General features: G+C 41.8%; 1 protein-coding gene across 4 annotated transcripts in view; it reads right to left on the bottom strand.

Annotated features, from left to right (window-relative positions):
* The window catches only part of mfsd1 (major facilitator superfamily domain containing 1), a 63,810-nt gene that overhangs the window by 17,443 nt on the left and 26,008 nt on the right, over positions 1–20,359 (bottom strand). For all 4 annotated transcript variants that reach the window (XR_010975961.1, XM_068042153.1, XM_068042154.1 and 1 more), the window contains 2 exons: positions 18,982–19,080; positions 4,362–4,473 (listed from right to left, as the gene is read on the bottom strand). Coding sequence is in view for 3 of the 4 variants with exons in the window: in XM_068042153.1 (XP_067898254.1) it covers positions 4,362–4,473; positions 18,982–19,080 (211 nt within the window). In the remaining variant the exon portion in view is untranslated. The remainder of the gene's footprint in view (positions 1–4,361; positions 4,474–18,981; positions 19,081–20,359) is intronic.

Raw genomic sequence — 20,359 nt, 5'->3', positions numbered from 1 at the left:
AACTGAACTCGAATGGATACTTTCCAAGTTTTATACAGATGACCAACATAGCTTAATGCAGGGTTTTAATTTTTCTCCGGGTAGAGTGCAAAGTTGGGACGGGGAAGAAAGTTGTGCAAATCCTATAAATCTGGTTGACAAGAGTAAAATTGTTTTTGATTTATGGACCCAGTGTGCAAATTTTGTCCAGAGGAAAAAACGTTTTACATCAGAACGTAAAGAATAAAGTAACAAGAATTTAGAAAATATCAATACAATTCTCTACAGATATTATTGCATGGATCAGTCTTCAAGTGTAGCATAATGTCCTGGTCAAACCATGTTCACGTGGTGCCAGAACACACAGGATGAGCATGTTACATGTCATTCTAATGGATGTTATTTGTAGCTTGGAATGAGGCACTGTCAGGTTATTAAAACAATATATGAACTGCTTTTTATCTGCACAATTTAACACCACAAAGATGTAGCACATGGCCTTGGTGTGCAGTTTCTCTGATTCCAGCTCGATGCAATAGTAGGAATTTCTAAGCAGGCCCATCCTAGATACCTTCCTCAGTTGTGTGCAAAATATAGCTTCTGATTGCTGCAACATATTGTATTTAACTCAGCTCAAATTGTCCTAAATAAACCAATTAGCATTAAACCAATAATCACCAGTCACGATGAAAATCATTTAACTCCTGTGCTGTTAAGGAGCAAGAAGAAAAATTAGGTCACTTTTCTATTTCCACACATGCAAGGATATAGGGTTATAAAGATATTCATAGCAAACAAGCACTGGCTTTGAAAGTCATAATGGCACAGCATTGATTAACTATGCTAAACCGGCCAGTGTCTCATCTTCAGACAGAAACCCTCAATAGTCTTCAGTAACATACCACCACTTGGTACAGCTTCAAGATTTCAATTTGGGCAATTTTCCTAAACAGCACTGTTATGCTGCTGTTAGAAAGTCTACAGTCTAAAGGATTAAAGCATCACCTTTTGACAGGTAGCAGATAGGTTAACAAATTCTCTGTTTCCGCTGCAATAATCTGGTCATCACCGAACTGATTCTGGCAAATCTATGCCTTTGGCAAGTTATCCAGAATTATTTATTTATTTTTTTAACATTGTGGTGCAATAGGAGTCACCATCTTTCACTTTGCTGGCTAATCTTTAATCTCCTTCCCTGTTACACAAGGTTTTCTTGTTTCCATCAGAACTGATTTCTCACAACCTGCATCTTGAGGTAATTTGCTCAAACCTTTGTCATGAACTATTAAATAAATGCAACTTGTTGAAAGCTCCCACTTTTCAGATTGTCCTTCATTTAAAAAGGTTTTGATCTCTCCAATCAGATCTCTGTAGCACAGCAGCTTCATTCTTTTGGCCTGGCTTCACAAACAAATCAACTCTCCTTTTCTCTATCAATCATACTACAAAACTGGGGTAGAGCTGACTCCTACTCCAAAAGGAATGTGGCACAACTCACGTTGCAACAGAATCTGATTTTAATTCCACATCTTCAACCCTGTGGTTGTAAATTGTGGTGTTCTGAGTTCCAGCTCCAAGCTCAATTCCTAGGTTTCATACAACAGCGCCTCTGATATGCCTTCCTTTTTCCTCAACCGAGGAGTACCGCCCCCCCCAACCCACCCCACCCCCCATTGTGGTTGACAGGGCCTTCAACTGTGTCCGGCCCATTTCCTGCACTTCTGCCCTCAAGCCTTCCCCTCCCTCCCAGAACCGCGACAGGGTTTCCCTTGACCTCATTTTCTACCCCACCAGCCTCCACATCCAGACGATCAGCCTCCGCCATCTCCAGCGTGATGCCACCACCAAACACATCTTCCCCTCCCTCCCCGTCAGCATTCCGAAGGGATCGTTCCCTCCGCCATACCCTGGCCCACTCCTCCATTGCACCTGACACCTCGTCCCCTTCCCATGCAACTGCAGGAGGTGTAATACCTGCCCTTTTATCTCCTCACTATCCAAGGCCCCAAACACTTTCAGGTGAAGCAGCAATTTACTTGTACTTCTTTCAATTTAGTGAACTGTATTCACTGCTCACAATGCAGTCTCCTCTACATTGTGGACACCAAAATCAGATTGGGCGACCACTTTGCTGTCCACCTCTGCTCAGTTCGAAAGCATGACCCTGAGCTTCCGGTTGCTTGCCATTTCAACACTCCCCCCTGCTCTCATGCCAGTCTTTGGCCTGCTCCAGTGTTTCAGTGAACATCAACGCAAGCTCGACGAGCAGCACCTAATCTTTTGATTAGGCATGCTACAGATTTGCAGACTGAACACTGAGCTCAATAACTTCACAGCATGACTGGCCTTTTAATATTTTATTTTTTAACCATGTGCCTGCTTTTCATGTAGTCGCGGCTCATTATTCCGCTATTAACAGTCTCTCTGGAGTAATGTTTTGTCTTTCACCACAAGCTTTAACACGCACTTTGCCTTTGTCCCAGAACAGTTTTGTTTTTTTCATCGCCCTCTGCCCTATCAAACACCTTCTCCTTTGTTCTCTCCCCCACCACCCTCCCTTTCACTTGCTTAAAACCCAATTCTTTTCTAACCTTTACCAGTTCTGATGAAAGGAAACAGACCTGAAACGTTAACTGTTTCTCTCTCCACAGATGCTGCCAGACATGCTGAGTTTTTCCAGCACTTTTTGTTTTTATCCCAGATTTCATCTTGGAGTCTAAACTGACACTAGAATGCTGCAATGTTCGGAGTAACAGCTTTAACATCTCATCTGAAGATATGCCCAGTCTGACTCAGTGATATTGTTTGAGAGAGAGGAGCTCCCTTCATTTTCTGACCAATTTTCCCCTTTCATTAACCATCATTCATCTGATTCCTGCTTATGGAAACATGCCATACACAAAGTCGCTGACACTTCTGACGATACAATAGTAACTGCTCTTGAAAGTAATTTGTGCATGAAGTGCTTTGAAATAGTTTTGAGAGAAATGTCGAAACATTGTGGGGCAGATCATGCTTAAAAATAAAAGCGCGGTAACACATTATTAATGTGCAAATCAGCCAGAAAATTGAGAGGATCGAGACATGTTGTAACCTGCAGGTTGATTTATGGTGCTCCACAGTTTGCTTCAAATGGCATTGCACCCTTAGCCACCCTGTTATTTTCAAGAACTTGCCAGATTTGCACATTAATTGCCCATATAACTCACCACAAAGTTAAATCTGGTAATTAACAGCGCGTGCGCCTTTTTAAGGATGAGAGAATTACTAATGTAGCAAATCAACACTCTGGCTCAAAAACTGAACAATTTAAATTGCAGAGTTTCATTCCTTCAGGTGGTAAATTTTTAAGATATTGAAAAAGGCAATTTTTCTTATTTTGCCCTTTGGCTCTTTTCTCTCTCCCCTCAATCTAATCTTTCTTTCTTTCCCTCTCTATTTTGCCTTATGTACCTTATTTAACTCTAATTCACCCTCCTTCTCGGTCATTCCTCAGTTTCTTTCTCAATCTTTAAACTTCATTGGATAAGGAGATATATTCTTGCTTCCACCATTCACCTAAGTCCCAGATGCCATTATCCTCACCATGCTATAATCTCACACTTCCAGAAAGTTATGGCACAAAAAAATCTTTGAACTGAAGGGTGCAAAAAACATCTAGCACATGCATGCCACAAGATGCTCCACTTCAGCAAGGTACGGTCCTGTGTAAAATATTTTTTCTTTCTGTTGAGTACCCTCATTTTGTCTCATGGCTTACCTTTTGGGATTGAAATTGAGATTTCCTCTTCCCTGGCCACTACAATGATAACTATTTGAAGGCATCTTTCCTCTTCAGCCGAACTTAACAAAAGGCTTATTTAAAACCATTGCTGTGATGTTTTTTGAAACTTGAGCATTAATCACTTTTATCCAGTCAGTCCTACTTCTTTCGTGACCGTGTTGGGTATTTATTCTTCTAGAGAAGAACGCTGGGTTGCTTTTAGTGCAGTTAAAACTGCCAAATGTCCACCCCAAGTTATTGCTCCTTTTTTATACCATGGAACTTAACTTGTCAGAGATCTTCCAGCTCCATTTCAATTACTGCAAATCATCATAATTTCTATCCCTCCTGTATTACTTCAATAATTCTACTTGCAAGATACTGCAAATTACATCAAGACATCATGATCCTTCAAGCTTATGCTCTCTAACTTCATTTAAAATTTGATATGCCTCTACCGGACATCTTCAACATAATGTACAACAGCTTCTGAGCTACTTGTACTTAGTCTGTCTAATGCCACATTAACACCATTAAATGAATCCCAGTGCTGCTAGCCCCGTAAATTCAAACAAACTAACAGATTATACTTAAGGTTGAACAAAATAAGTGCACTCACTTTCCAAGTCCAATAAATGGGAAAATAGCCACATAATAGCAGACGCAGACAATGAATATCAGCCAGAGGGATAATGGGAAATCTTTCACATCTTTCAGTTTAACAACGTCACCTAGAAAGAATTTTTTTTAAATCAAATATTAAAAAGCAATTTACCATGTCAATTTAAAAAATGCAGTTAACTTGCTGTCCATCGGTTGAAAGCTCAGAATTGTTGACTGTATATTGATCAGAATGTCAAATTTGTTTAAAGGCCAATTTTTCAAGCTTATCTACAACTTGTTGCACAATTATTTACTTGATACTGTTGCCTCTTAAATAGAGGACTAGCTCTCCCCCTATATGACTAATCTATAGTAAAATTGTAGGAAGCTATTACATTGTCAACTGATATTAAAGCATCATTAAGACACTTGTTTTTGATCAAGTAAGGGAAACGTCAAGATTCTGAGAGAATACTGGTAGCAGAAGGCATTTGGAAAATCTAGGTACTGGATTCTAAATGTGTGTTAACCAAAGAGCACCAAAAATTGCAATCAATGTAGCTTCCATACTGTATAAAATTGGGATCATTCATTAAAACAGAAAGCCTCTAATATAGGATATCCAGCCATTTTCATATTCAGATAACACTAACACATTAAAAATAAGTTAATACAATTACCAGATATCCCAGTGTGACATGTCGCAGTTTCAGTTTGCACTCCTCCACTACAACCCTATTGATTATGCTGCTTTTTCAAAGCTAGTAGCTGTGAACAGCAGCCCAATGACAAAAGGAACTTCAAGTCTGAAGGAAATAAGTGAGGGAAAGTGCCCGGCAGAGGCACTAGTTCTACTGTATAAAAACTTATGTATTTGGGTAAACAGTTACAAAAATATAAACTACGCCAAGTTTGAACTTGGCTTGTGATCACAACAGCAACTTTTATAAAAGAATCCCAATGTTATTTCGGACTGAAACAAATCAGAATGTGAGTACAAAGATATCAGTGCATTTTCCAGCACATATTGTTACAACCGAAGCAGGAGGAGTGCAGTTAATTCAGTCCCACTCCTCCACAGGTCACAGCATATCAATAAATTTTCCCTCCTACTGAAAAAACAGCCAATTACATACTCTATTTGCTCCCAGAATAAAACACACCAACCAGGTTTCTTTAATCAAAAACAAAATTAACTATTTATTAACACAAAGTCTTAACCAATAATGAAGTAAATCTATATACAAAAAGATTTTAAACTCCTTATTCTCCCTAGCCCTCACGCACACACATACATCCAAAAACCAGTTAACAGGGAAAAGAAGGATTTTTGGTTTGCAGCTGTTTCATAGGAATAAAAGGAATAAAATAATTTAGTTTGTCTGGTAGGAAGTTCTTCGGTTTGAATAGTTGGATGCCACTTGAAGTCTTTCCAGGCGAGGTTGATGAACAGTCTGTGATGGGTAGGAGGTCGTGGCAATTCAGCTGCAGCAGGCTTCACATAAGGTCTTCCATCAGGGGTGTAGCAACTGGCCTGCTTAGGTCTTACAGCAGGATAGCAGTCGTAGATTTCTTCAGATTTCAGGGTTTCTTAAAACACAGGAGGCAACAGAAGCCACACGATGCAGGGATCCCTCAGAGACAGGAGACAATAGGAATCTGCCACCTTTGAAATACAGGGTTCCTTTAGACAGAGAGGTAACACTTTTTCTAGGTCTTCTTCTCTTATCGCCAAGCAGGTCAAAACCAAATTTCAAACGCCTGCTCTTTGCCCAACTCTTTTTTTTTTATAAAAGGTCCAAAGTTAAACCAAAACCTTCCTAAACAGGTCACATGTCCAGTCATAGAGTCTTTTGTCCCTCAAAGAGTAGCTCCGAGGTCAAATCCCTTTCTGGTTTCCTTGAAATGTCCTTGCTCACAAATTCAGCTTTTTGCAGGTATCTCAATGTCCACTGAAAAATCCTTTTTCAGTTTTTAAAAACACAGAGAAATCTAAGTTTTTAATACAAAACAAAGCCTGTAACAATATCAAAACTGATAAAATCCCAGGAATATATCTGATAGAAAACCTGATGAACACAAGTGTTTGCTTAATATTTGAAAATGTTTTTTTTTTGTCGAGGCAGGTTATGGAATATATAATTTCTGGAATACTTGTAAAAGAAATGCTGACAATAAGGAGAAGGAAGTTCTCCAATATTCATGAGAAACCTAAAAAAAAAGCAACTATCTTGGTACATCACTTAAAAGTGCGAACAAAACACATACAAATGACCGGATATATGATCTAACTTCATGACTCTTAAAAGAGCAAAAGATGATAAGAGGACAGAAAGGGATTTAGATTATTATGGAATAAAGATTCTAAGAAAGGATAAATAATGGTTGCAAGTGAGAACCAAGTTACAATCTGCCCTTATTTTGGCAATGTGATCCTTGGAGAGGTATGTTTATGTTCTGCAGCTTCTCCATTTCACAAAATTCTGTCAGTTCAACATAGGCATTAATGTCTAGCCCAAAAAGACAACTTTTGTTCATAGAACAACAATATTGTTTTTCTTAAGCCATCAAGGTTAAGTGGCCAGAGAAAGTTACAAACTGTCAAATCATCGATGCCATATTGAAGGAACATCTATGATGGAAAATGGCAGATAATTAGAAGTCACCATATTTTGGTTTCACAGAAGGGGTACAGCAGGAAACGAAGATAAAGAACAAAAAAAAAAATTCACTAAAAAACATGAAATACAAAAGAAATGGGTTGTGGAATAAAGTAATATCTCATTAAAGAATGCATTCAAAGCCAAGGTAAAAATTCTGGATACTGCAAATGCTACAGCACACCACTACTGACCATCCTGAGAACTGGAAGTTTGGGCTTGAGATCAAGACCAATATAAAATGCAACCTGAACCACAGCAAGTTTCAATTTACAAGATAAAATATAATTAAAATTCACAAGTTCAAAACTAGCAATGATAATGTTTCCTCTGCAAAAACTTCAAAACATAGAAAAGCCTACTAAGTAGCTGCGGCAGATTACAGCAGGATAAGTTGATTTGTGAATCTTAGCAAATTTTCTGATATGACACCATATGAATTTTTTTTTTTTTTAATTCATTCATGGGATGTGGGCATTGCTGGCCAGACCAGCATTTATTGCCCATCCCTAATTGCCCTTGAGAAGGTAGTGGTAGGCTGCCTTCTTGAACTGCTGCAGTCCATGTGGGGTAGGTACACCCACAGTGCTGTTAGGAAGGGAGTTCCAGGATTTTGACCCAGCGACAGTGAAGGAACGGCGATATAGTTCCAAGTCAGGATGGTGTGTGACTTGGAGGGGAACTTGCAGGTGATGGCGTCCCCTTGCATTTGCTGCCCTTGTCCTTCTAGTTGTTAGAGGTCATGGGTTTGAAGGTGCTATCTAAGGAGCCTTGGTGCATTGCTGCAGTGCATCTTGTAGATGGCACACACTGCTGCCACTGTGCGTCGGTGGTGGAGGGAGTGAAAGTTTGTAGATGGGGTGCCAATCAAGCGGCCTGCTTTGTCCTGGATGGTGTCGAGCTTCTTGAGTGTTGTTGGAGTTGCACCCATCCAGGCAAGTGGAGAGTATTCCATCACACTCCTGACTTGTGCCTTGTAGATGGTGGACAAGCTTTGGGGAGTCAGGAGGTGAGTTACTCGCTGCAGGATTCCTAGCCTCTGACCTGCTCTTGTAGCCACGGTATTTATATGGCTACTTCAGTTCAGTTTCTGGTCAATGGTAGCCCCTAGGATGTTGACAGTGGGGGATACAGCAATGGTAATGCCACTGAATGTCAAGGGGAGATGGTTAGATTTCCTCTTGTTGGAAATGGTCATTGCCTGGCACTTGTGTGGCGTGAATGTTACTTGCCACTTATCAGCCCAAGCCTGGATATTGTCCAGGTCTTGCTGCATTTCTACACAGACTGCTTCAGTATCTGAGGAGTCACGAATGGGGCTGAACATTGTGCAATCATCAGCAAACATCCCCACTTCTGTCCTTATGATTGAAGGAAGGTCATTGATGAAGCAGCTGAAGATGGTTGGGTCTAGGACACTACCCTGAGGAACTCCTGCAGTGATGTCCTGGAGACTGGATGATTGACCTTCAACAACTACAACCATCTTCCTCTGTGCTAGGTTTGACTCCAGCCAGCGGAGGGTTCCCCCCTGATTCCCACTGACCTCAGTTTTGCTAGGCCTCCTTGATGCCATACTCGGTCAAATGCTGCCTTGATGTCAAGGGCAGTCACTCTCACCTCACCTCTTGAGTTCAGCTCTTTTGTCCATGTTTGAACCAAGGCTGTAATGAGGTGAGGAGCGGAGCGGCCCTGGTGGAACCCAAACTGAGCGTCACTGAGTAGGTTATTGCTAAGCAAGTGCCGCTTGATGGCACTGTTGATGACACCTTCCATCACTTTACTGATGATTGAGAGAACGCTGATGGGGTGGTAATTGGCCAGGTTGGACTTGTCCTGCTTTTTGTGTACAGGACATACCTGGGCAATTTTCCACATTGCAGGGTAGATGCCAGTGTTGTAGCTGTACTGGAACAGCTTGGCTAGGGGCGCAGCAAGTTCTGGAGCACAGGTCGTCAGTACTATTGCCGGAATATTGTCAGGGCCCATAGCCTTTGCAGTATCCAGTGCCTTCAGTCGTTTCTTGATATCACATGGAGTGAATCGAATTGGCTGAAGTCTGGCATCTGTGATGCTGGGGACTTCAGGAGGAGGCAGAGATGGATCAACAACTCGGCACTTCTGGCTGAAGGTTGTTGCAAATGCTTCAGCCTTATCTTTCGCACTGATGTGCTGGGCTCCCCCATCATTGAGGATGGGGATATTTGTGGAGCCACCTCCTCCAGTTAGTTGTGTAATTGTCCACCACCATTCACGGCTGGATGTAGCAGGACTGCAGAGCTTAGATCCGATCCGTTGGTTATGGGATCGCTTAGCTCTATCTATCGCATGCTGCTTACGCAGTTTGGCACACATTGTCCTGTGTTGGAGACTCACCGGGTTGACGCCTCATTTTGAGGTATGCCTGGTGCTGCTCCTGGCATGCCCTCCTGCACTCTTCATTGAATCAGGGTTGGTCTCCTGGCTTGATGGTATTGGTAGAGTGGGGGATATGCCAGGCCATGAGGTTACAGATTGTGGTTGAGTACAATTCTGCTGCTGCTGCTGATGGCCCACAGCGCCTCATGGATGCCCAGTTTTGCATTGCTAGATCTGTTCGAAATCTATCCCATTTAGCACAGTGATAATGCCACACAACACGATGGACGGAATCCTCAATGTGAAGGCAGGACTTCGTCTCACAACGACTGTGCGGTGGTCACTCCTACCAATACAGTCATGGACAGAAGCATCTGCGGCAGGCAGATTGGTGAGGACGAGCTCAAGTATGTTTTCCCCTCTTGTTGGTTGCCTCACCACCTGCCACAGACCCAGTCTAGCAGATATGTCCTTTAGGACTCGGCCAGCTTGGTCAGTAGTAGTGTTACCGAGCCACTCTTGGTGATGGACATTGAAGTCCCCCACCCAGAGTACATTCTGTGCCTTCGCCACCCTCAGTGCTTCCTCCAAGTGCTGTGCAACATGGAGGAATACTGACTCATCAGCTGAGGGAGTGTGGTAGGTGGTAATCAGCAGGAGGTTTCCTTGTCCATGTTTGATCTGATGCCATGAGACTTCATCGGGTCCGGAGTCGATGTTGAGGACTCCCAGGGCAACTCCCTCCCTACTGTATAGCACTGTGCTGCCTCCTCTGGTGGGTCTGTCCTGCTGGTGGGACAGGACATACCCGGGGATGATGATGACAGTGTCTGGGACATTGTCTGTAAGGTATGATTCCATGAGTATGACTGTGTCAGGCTGTTGCTTGACTAGTCTGTGGGACAGCTCTCCCAACTTTGGCACAAGCCCCCAGATGTTAGTAAGGAGGACTCTGCAGGGTCGACAGGGCTGGGTTTGCCGTTGTCGTTTCCGGTGCCTAGGTCGATGCCGGGTGGTCCGTCCGGTTTTATTCCTGTTTATAGACTTTGTAACGGTTAGATACAACTGAGTGGCTTGCTAGGCCATTTCAGAGGGCATGTAAGAGTAAACCACATTGAATCCCCAATCTCAGACTGCAGCAACATTCTGCAGCAGAATGACATTTTATTCACAGAGCACTAAGTATTGTGTGAAAGCACAGAGCATTTGCTAAACAAAATTAGCAGACAAAACAAAGGCAAGCATCAAATAGGATCAGAATGCAAAATAATGTTTAAAAAGACAAAGTTAATGGCACTCTAACTGAATGCATGCAGCATTTGCAACAAGGGAGATGATTTGAAGGCACAAATATAGGTAAATGGGTATTGTTACGACCAATTGAGAAAGAGGTCTTGGGGTTCCTTTCAGCATTCACTTGGTCTTACTGAGAGATTTTTTTTTTTAAAAACAGTTTTTAGCTCCCCCTTGGTGAATCCTTGTTCACTGCTTTCCAATTATAAGGCAAAGAAACCAGCACAAACAGGCTTTCTTCAGTTTAAAGAAAAAAAGTTGAAATTTATTAAACTTAAACTCTAATTTGGTTAATGCCTATGGATACACGACGCGCCCACGCTAGCATGCATACGTGATACACACATGCAAATAGAGACAGAAAAGAGCAGAAAAATAAAGTGGAAAAGTTTGAGGCAATATGAGGAGTTTTTGTTACAGTTCTTCGAGCTCACTGTAGAGTCCTTGAATGTTGGTCGATCTTGCTTTTTCTTAGGGCCCAGTATTCTTCTTAAACCTTGTTCGCTGTCGGAGACTTTTCTCTCTTGGGGTTCATGTGCCTTCAGTGGATTCAGAGGCTTGTGAGAAAGAGATGGGAGCAGACAGGAAAGATCTTCTCAGTCCAGGAGCAAAGAGACACTCTCTCAGTTTAAACTGTTTTCTGGATTGTACAAACACCAGGTTGCCAAGCAGGTTAGTCATGTGACTAACTGATCGGACCATGTCTAGGCTTACATCATAGCAGTCTCTGGAATGCTCCTCTTATGCACAATATCTGGTGATCAAGGTCCATTGCAGGTTGAATGCATCAGGGAATGGTCCTTTGTCCTTCCAATCACCTTCTGTTAATATGCAAATGTCTTTTCCAGCCACGGCTGATCTGTTTAACAAGTCCTTTCTTCACTCCAGTAACAGCTTGAAATCAATGTTCATGACAAAACGAATGTGCCACATTCTTGGCATGTGGGGGCCTAACATGACAGTATGATATAACTGCCATTGAGACTTGGGTGACCAAGACTGGGAACTGAATATTCAAGGATATTTGACATTTAGGAAGGATAAACAAAAGGAAAAAGGAGGTGGGGTAGCGCCCTTAATAAGGGAAGAGATCTGTACGTTAGAGAGAGAGGATATTGGATCAAAGGATAAAGATGTAGAATCAAGTTGGGTGGAGTTCAGAAATAGCAAGGGACAGCAAACATTGGTGGGAGTTGTTTCAAGGCCAACAAACAGTAGTGGTAATGTTAGGCATGGTATAAATCAGGAAATTAGAGGTGCATATAACATGTGTAATACAATAATAATGGGCGTATTCAATTTACATATAGATTGGGTAAATCTAATCAGTACTAATACTGTGGAGGATGAATTCCTGGACTGTATACGAGATGTTTTCTCGAGCAATATGTTGAGGAACCAACTAGGGATCAGGCTAGTTTAGATTATGTAATGAGAAAGGGCTAATTAATAACCTAGCTGTAAAGGAGCCTTTGGGAAATAGTGACCATAATAGGATAGAATTTTGCATTAGGTTTGAAAGTGATGTAGCTCATTCTGAAACTAGAGTCTTAAATCTGAACAAAGAAAATTACGAAGGTATAAGGGGCAAATTGGCTATGGTGGTTTGGGAAATACACAAAGATTTGACAGTAGACAGGCAATGACTAGTATTTCAAGTAGTATTACATAGTCTGCAATATACATCCCCCTAAGACACAAAAACCCAACAGGAAAGAGGAATCAACCGTGGCTAACAAAAGAAATTGAAGATTGCATTAGGTCAAAGGAAGTGGCTTATAAAGTTGACAGAAAAAGTGGTAAGCCCGAGGATTGGGAGCAATTTAGAATCCAAGAATTCCCAAGAAACTGATAAAGAAAGGGAAGAGAGAATATAAATGCAAACTAGAGAGAAACAAAAGTGGACTGTAAAAGCTTCTTTGGGTATGTGAAGAGGAAAGGATTAACAATGACAAATCTGGGTCCATTACAGGCAGAGACAGGAGAATTATACTGGAGAATAGGGAAATGGCAGAGAAACACAACAATTACTTTGTGTCTGTCTTCAGGGAGGAAGATACAGAAATACTAAGGAGCCAAAGGACTTGTGAAAATGAAGAACTGGAAGAAATTAGTATTAATAAAGAGGTAGGACTCAAAAAATTAACTGGATTGAAGGTTGATAAATCCCCTGGACCAGATGAGCTTGATCCCAGAGTGTTGAAGGAGGTGACTACAAAGATAGTGGATGCATTGGTTATCTTTCAAAATTCTATAGATTCTGGAAAGGTTCCTGAAGACTGGAACGTAGCAAATGTAACCGCACTATTTAAGAAAGCAGGGAGAGAGAGAATGGGGAACTACATAATAAAAGCAAAATACTGCAGATGCTGGAAATCTGAAATAAAAACAAGAAATGCTGGAAGTACTCAGCAGGTCTGGCAGCATCTGTGGAGAGAGAAGTAGAGTTGACATTTCAGGTCAGTGACCTTTCATCAGAACTGGCAAATGTTAGAAATGTAATAGGTTTTAAGCAAATAAAGCAGGGGTGGGGCAAAAGATAACAAAAGGAAAAGTGTTGATAGGACAGGGTCACAGAGAATAACTGACAAGGAGGTCATGGAGCAAAGGCAAACAGTATGTTAATGGTGTGCTGAAAGAAAGTGGCAGTGCAGAGAGGGTGTTAATTGACAGAAAAATGAACAGCCCTGGCCCAAAGCACATGGAACTACATGTTACTTTGGTGTCAGTAGTAGGGAAAATGTTAGAATCTATCTTAAAGGATGTGATAACTCGACACTTGGAAAACAATATACATATACGATTGGGCAGAGTCAACATGGATTTGTGAAAGGGAAATCATGTTTGACAAACCTGTTGAGTTTTTTGAGGATGCTACTTGCGGCAAGAAAGCTTGTTTTGTTATGGAAAGAGAATGTTGCAGCCTATTTTTACTCAGTTTCACATTTATTGTGCAGAGTAAAAGAATTACAAACATGTAGCTCCTCACGCAAAACCCTCCACCAGTCTGTGTCTGCTTATAAGTGCTCAAGAAAGACTCCAGTTAACACCCTTCACCTACATATATTCAAACAATTGATACACAATTAACTGATTAACAGCAGGGAGGCTTCAAGGGGACTTGGACAGGCTAAGTGAATGGGCAAGAACATGGCAGATGGAATATAATGTGAATAAATGTGAAGTTATCCACTTTCCTCGAAAAAGCAGAAAGACAAGAGTATTTCTTAAATGGTGAGAAGTTGGGAAGTGCTGATGTCCAAAGGGACCTGGGTGTCCTTGTTTGTGAGTCACTAAAAGCTAGCATGCAGGTGCAGCAAGCAATTAGAAAAACAAATGGTATCGTGGCCTTCATTGCAAGGTGTTTTGAGTACAAGAGCAAAAGAAGTTTTGCTGTAATTGTTAGGAGCATTGATGAGACTGTTGTGCATCCGCGAGGTGGAGGTCTACGTGGATAGCATGTTTAGGAAGGTGGTCCACAGATTAGGAGCACGCAGGCAGATAGGGAATGGGTGACTGCCAGGTAGTCTAAGAGAGCCAGGCAGGTAGTGCAGGAGTCCTCTGATATGATCCCACTCACTGATCGGTTTTCCATTTTGAATACCGGTGAAGGTGATGGTTCCTCAGAGCCAAGTTTGTGGCACCATAGGTGACTCGGCTACTCAGGAGGGGAGGAAGAGGAGTGGAAGAGCAATAGTGATAGGGGATTCATTAGTTAGGGGAAATGACAGGCGTTTCTGTGGCAGTAAAAGTGATTCCAGGATGGCGTCAGGGTCAAGGACATTCTTCTGGGGAAGTGTGAACAGCCAGAGCTTGTGGTCCACATTGGTATCAATGACATAGGTAGGAAAGGGGATAAGGTCCTGAAAGCAGATTTTAGGGAGCTAGGATGGAGATTAAAAAGCAGGACCTCAGGATTACTCCCAGTCCCACATGCAAGTGAACATAGGAATAGGAGAATTGAGCGATTGAACCCGTGCCTGGAGAACTGGTGTAGGAGGGAGGGCATCAGATTTCTGAGACATTGGGACCGGTTCTGGGGCAGGTGGGACCTGTACAAGATGGATGGGTTGCATCTTAGCAGGACTGGGACGAATATTCTCGCAGTAAGATTTGCTGGTGCTGCTGGGGAGGGTTTAAACTAAATTGTCTGGGGGATGGGAATGTGAGAGGGAGTTCAGATTGGAGGGAAGCAAAACTGGTAACTTGTCAGGGGTGTGGAAACCAGGAGCAAGTATCAGAGGAATGTCTAGGTGCACAGAATACTGGGAAGATAGATAGCACGTGAGGAGGGAACAGTAAATTATTAGGTGGGGTCAGAGTGAGGGAGAAAGTAATAACGTCTGAATCAGGGTTAATGTGCACGTATGTGAATGCACGGAGTGTGGTTAAGACTGGTGAGATACAGGCACAGACTGCCATGAGGAAATGTTGTTGTGGCTATAACAGAGACCTGGATCAAAGGAGGGCAGGACTGGATGTTAAATATTCGTCGATACTAGGTGTTCAGGAAAGATAGGAAAGGGAAAAAAGGGGGAGGGGTGGCAGTATTGATTAAGGAGAGCATTGCAGTGCTGGAGAAAAAGGATGCCCCAGAGGGTCGAGGACAGAATCAATTTGGCTGGAGCGAAGGAACAAAAAAGGTGCAGTTACATTGCTAGGTGTGGTCTGTAGGGCACCAGCTAGTGGGAAGGACGTGGAGCAACAAATCTGCAAGGAAATTAGAGAGGTGCAAAAACTATAGGGTAATTATAATGGGGGACTTCAATTATCCAAACTGGGATAATAGTAGTGCAAAGGGCAGTGAGAGGAAAGAGTTCCTACAGCACGTTCAGGAAAATTTTCTAGGACAGTATGTTGCTAGTCCAACAAGGAGACACTGCTAGACCTGGTTCTTGGGAATGAGGTGGGCCAAGTGGACCAAGTATCAGTAGCAGAGTATTTATGGGATAGCGATCGTTGTATCATAAAGTTGAGGCTGACTATGGAAAAGGACAAAGAACAATGCAGTGTAAGAATAATTAACTGGGGGGGGGAAGGCCAACTTCAATGGGATAAGAATGGAGCTGGGGCGAATAAATTGGAGTCAGACAGGAAAACCGGTAGATGAACAATGGGCTACCCTCAAAGAGGAGATAGTTCAGGCACAGACAAGGTATGTTTCCTCGAAGGGGAAAAGTAGGCAAACAAATCCTGAGCTCCCTGGATGACAAAAGAGGTAGAAATTAAGAAAAAAATAAAGAGTGCTTCTGACAGATGCCAGGTAGAAAATACTACTGAGAACCAGGCTGAATATAGAAGGCCCAGAGGAGAAGTGAAAAAGCAAATGAGAGAAGCAAAGAAAGAGCATGAAAACAGACTGGCAGCTAGCAAAAGGAAATCCCAAAGTTTTCTATAGGCATGTAAATAAGAAAAAGGTGGTAAAGGAGGAGTAGGGCTGATTAGGGACCAGAAAGGGGAATTACACATGGAGACAGAGGGCATAGCTGAGGTATTAAATGAATACTTGGCATCTGTTTTTACAAAGAAAGATGCAGCAACCTAAGCAATGTTGAAAGAGAAGGATAAGTCAGACACTCTTCTTCTTTGGCCTCCTTGTCTTGAGAGACAATGGGTAAGTGCCTGGAGGTGGTCAGTGGTTTGTGAAGCAGCGCCTGGAGTGGCTATAAAGGCCAATTCTAGAGTGACAGACTCTTTCACAGGTGCTACTGATAAAATTGGTTGTCGGGGCTGTTACACAGTTGGCTCTCTCCTTGTGCGTCTGTCTTTTTTCCTGCCAACAGTAAGTCTCTTCGACTCGCCACTCTTTAGCCCTGCCTAGAGGGGCTTAAAATTGATAAAGAGGAGGTATTAGATAGGCTGTCTGTACTTAAAGTGGATAAAGATCCAGGGCCGGATGACATGCATCCAAGGATACTGAGGGAAGTGAGGGTGGAAATTGCAGAGGCACTGGCCATAATTTTTCAGTCTTCCTTTGTGGTGCCAGAGGACTGGAGAATTGCAAACGGCACACCCTTATTCAAAGAAAGATAAGCCCAGCAACAATAGGCCAGTCAGTTTAACTTCGGTGGTGGGGTAACTTCTAGAAAAAAATTTATAGTCACATGGACAAATGTGAGTTTATTAAGGAAAGCCAGATGGGTTTCTTAAGGGAAAATCATGTTTAATTAACTTGGAATTTTTTGAGGAGTTAACAGAGGGTTGATGAGGGCAATGCCGTTAATGTGGTGTACATGGACTTTCAAAAGGCGTTTGATACAGTGCCACACAACAGACATGTAAGCAAACTCATAGCTCATGGATTAAAAGGGATGGTCGCAACATGGATACGAAATTGGCCGAGTGACAGGAAACAAAGTTAGTGGTTCATGGATGTTTTTCAGGCTGGAGGAAGGTTTGTAGTGGAGTTCCCCAGGGATCAGTGTTGGGACCCTTGCTTTTCCTGATGTATGTTAATGACCTGGACCTTGGTGTACAGGGCACAATTTCAAAGTTTGCAGATGATATGAAACTTGGAAGCATTGTGAACTGTGAGGAGGATAGTGTAGAACTTCAAATGGACATAGACAAATTGGTGGAAGGGGCAGACAGGTGGCAGATGAAATTCAATGCAGAGAAATGTGAAGTGATTCATTTTGGTAGAAAGAACATGGAGAGACAATATAGAATAAAGGGCACAATTCTAAAAGGGGTGCACAAGCAGAGGACCGAGGTGTATATGGGCATAGTTCATTGAAGGTGGCAGGACAGGTTGAGAGAGTGGTTAATAAAGTATAAAGTATACTGATCTACTAATATTTTATTAGTAGAGGCATAGATGACAAGAGCAAGGAAATAATGTTGAACTTGTATGAGACATTAGTTCGGCCTCAGTTGGAGTACTGCGTCCAGTTCTGGGCACTTTAGGAAAGACGCGAGGGCATTGGAGAGAGTACAGAAAAGATTCAGGAGAATGGTTCCAGGGATGAGGAATTTCAGTTATGAAGAAAGATTGGAGAAGTTAGGACTGTTTCATTGAAGAGAGGTGATTTGACAAAGGTATTCAAAATCCATGAGGGGTCTGGACAGAGTAGATAGTGGTTTCTACTCGTGAAAGGATCGAGAATGAGACAGCAAAGATTTAAAGTATTTGTTAAGAGAACCAAAAGCGAAATGAGGAAAACCTGTTTCACACAGCGAGTGGTTAAGGTCTGGAATGCGCTGCCTGAGAATATGGTGGGGACAGGTTCAATTGAAGCATTCAAAACAGAATTAAACAGTTATATGAAAAGGAAGAATGTGCAGCGTTATTGGGAGAAGGCAGGAGAATGGAACTGAGCGAATTGCTCTTTCAGACAGCCAGTGCAGACATGATGGGCTGAATGGCCACCTTCTGCGCTGTAACGATTCTGAGAGACCTTAGTGTATTGTGTGCAGTTTGGTCTACTCATCCAAGGAAGGATATACATGCCTTTGAGTGCAACAGAGGTTCACCAGACTAATCCCTAGGATGGCGGGATTGTCTTGCGACGAGAGATTGAGGAAACTGGACCCATATTCTCTAGAGTTTCGAAGAATGAGACTCTCAAGATTCTTACAGGGCGGATGTAGATAGGATGTTTCCCCTGGCTGGTAAGTCTAGAACCAGGGGACATAGTCTCAGAATAAGGGTAAGCCATTTAAGTCTGAGAAGAGGAGGAATTTCTTCACTTAGAGGGTGGTGAATCTTTGGAATTCTCTAACCTAGAGGGCTGTGGAAGCTCAATAATCAAGACAGAAATTGCTAGATATCTAGATACTAATGACATCAAGGGATGTGAAGATAACGTGGTAAAGTGGCATTGAGGTGCATGATCAGCCATGGTCTAATTGATTGGTGGAGCAGGCTCGATGGGCTGAATGGCCTACTCCTGCTCTTATGTTCCTATTTTCCTAAATGTTTCTTTTCTACACATTATAAAAGAAAAGATTACCCAGTACACTTGGAATATTAAATTGCAAAGAACCCAGTGTTTAAATAGCTTAGCCAGGTTGTCTACAATTGACGGTGCTCAGAGATGAGAGTTCTGGTCAACAACACTATCAAGTTCAGTGCTATCTTAAACGCTTGTTGATTTTTAAAACACGAATTAAGTGAAAAGCTGCTATTTTTAAACAGTCAACACTTTGAAAGAAAAAGCATCACCTGAACGGATAAAATAGGAAAATCAGAGTACAACTGATAGTTGCAAAGTAGTCAAAATAAATTGTATTTCATTCAATCGTAGCTTTTTGCTGAATTTCAAAAAATGCTCCATTTCAGTTACCCATCTCAAAATAAATTGAAGGGGAAATAACTGAACTAACCTGTTTTTCCTTGATCTTTATTTAAAATCCTCTTAGCTCTTTTGTCTAAGTAGCCAATGGCTAATGCACACAAAAAGGAGAACACACATGTTGAGGCAGCTGTATGGGAAAAAAGTATAAACACTGATTAAGAAAATTAAAGCACATACTTCAATACTCAACAGAAACAAGTTTAAAACAGAAACAGACTGAAGAGTCCAAGAAACCAGTTGCTGATGGTTCATTCCTCAACCAAATAGATTCATTTGTCATTTCTTTCACTGGTGTTTGTGGAATTTTACAGTGCACAAAATGGTTGATATATTTCCCTGCATGACATTTGGTTGTTAATGGGCCAGTACTCAGAGAATGTACCACTCGTCAAATAATGCCATGAGATATTTAATGTTCACTTGACCTATTACATCAGGCAGATAGACACTCAGTTTGACATCTAATTTGAAGGTCAGTACCTCTAATGATGAAGTGGTGCACCACTTAAGCGTCCACCTAGATGGTTCAATAAAATTCTGAATGGAGCTTGAACCCATAACCTTTTGACTTGGAACTGAGTGCTACCAACAGTGCCAAGTGACTGAAGCAGGTGGTGTGCAATGATAGCACTATTTCAAATTAATTTATTACGCATGAAATATTTTAAAATGTAGAGGTGTTAATGAACTAAATAAATCAAAGCCTTTCCATATTTTACTGGTTTGTGAAGGATTTTGAAAAGAAAGGAATTATGTCCCACAACAGCAAAGCAAAGGGTATAATTTATCAAATAAGTTTTTATTTATGGTCCATCGAGCACTGGATAAAATGTTACTATATTCCAATATCCAAATACCATGCAACATTAGCATTTCCAAGTGCGTTGAGTTGTCTTACAAGATTCCAAATGTAAGGAGACAGGGCAGAAAACATTTTTCTCTCCTTTTCCGAGTCTTAAAAAAAAAATTAAGTGTACCAGTACAAAACCAAATGAAGTTTTTGTAAGTCAGTCAACGTAATCATTTATTTGCTGTTGCCAAACAAAATGTCAAAGTCTCTTTCACTGATCAGTCATGGGTGTTAAAAGGAATTAGAATTAGAACATTACAGCCATTACAGCGCAGTACAGGCCCTTCGGCCCTCGATGTTGCGCCGACCTGTGAAACCATCTGACCTACACTATTCCATTTTCATCCATGTGTCTATCCAATGTCCACTTAAATGCCCTTAAAGTTGGCGAATCTACGACTGCTGCAGGCAGGGCGTTCCACGCCCTTACTACTCTCTGAGTAAAGAAACTACCTCTCACATCTGTCCTATATCTATCACCCCTCAACTTGAAGCTATGTCCCCTCGTGTTTGCCATCACCATCCGAGGAAAAAGACGCTCACTATCCACCCTATC

The sequence above is a fragment of the Heterodontus francisci genome, chromosome 11 (genome assembly GCF_036365525.1).
Source record: "Heterodontus francisci isolate sHetFra1 chromosome 11, sHetFra1.hap1, whole genome shotgun sequence".
Classification (NCBI taxonomy): Eukaryota; Metazoa; Chordata; class Chondrichthyes; order Heterodontiformes; family Heterodontidae; genus Heterodontus; species Heterodontus francisci.
Note: the sequence above shows the minus strand (reverse complement) of the source record. Positions and strands in the feature narration are given on the sequence as shown.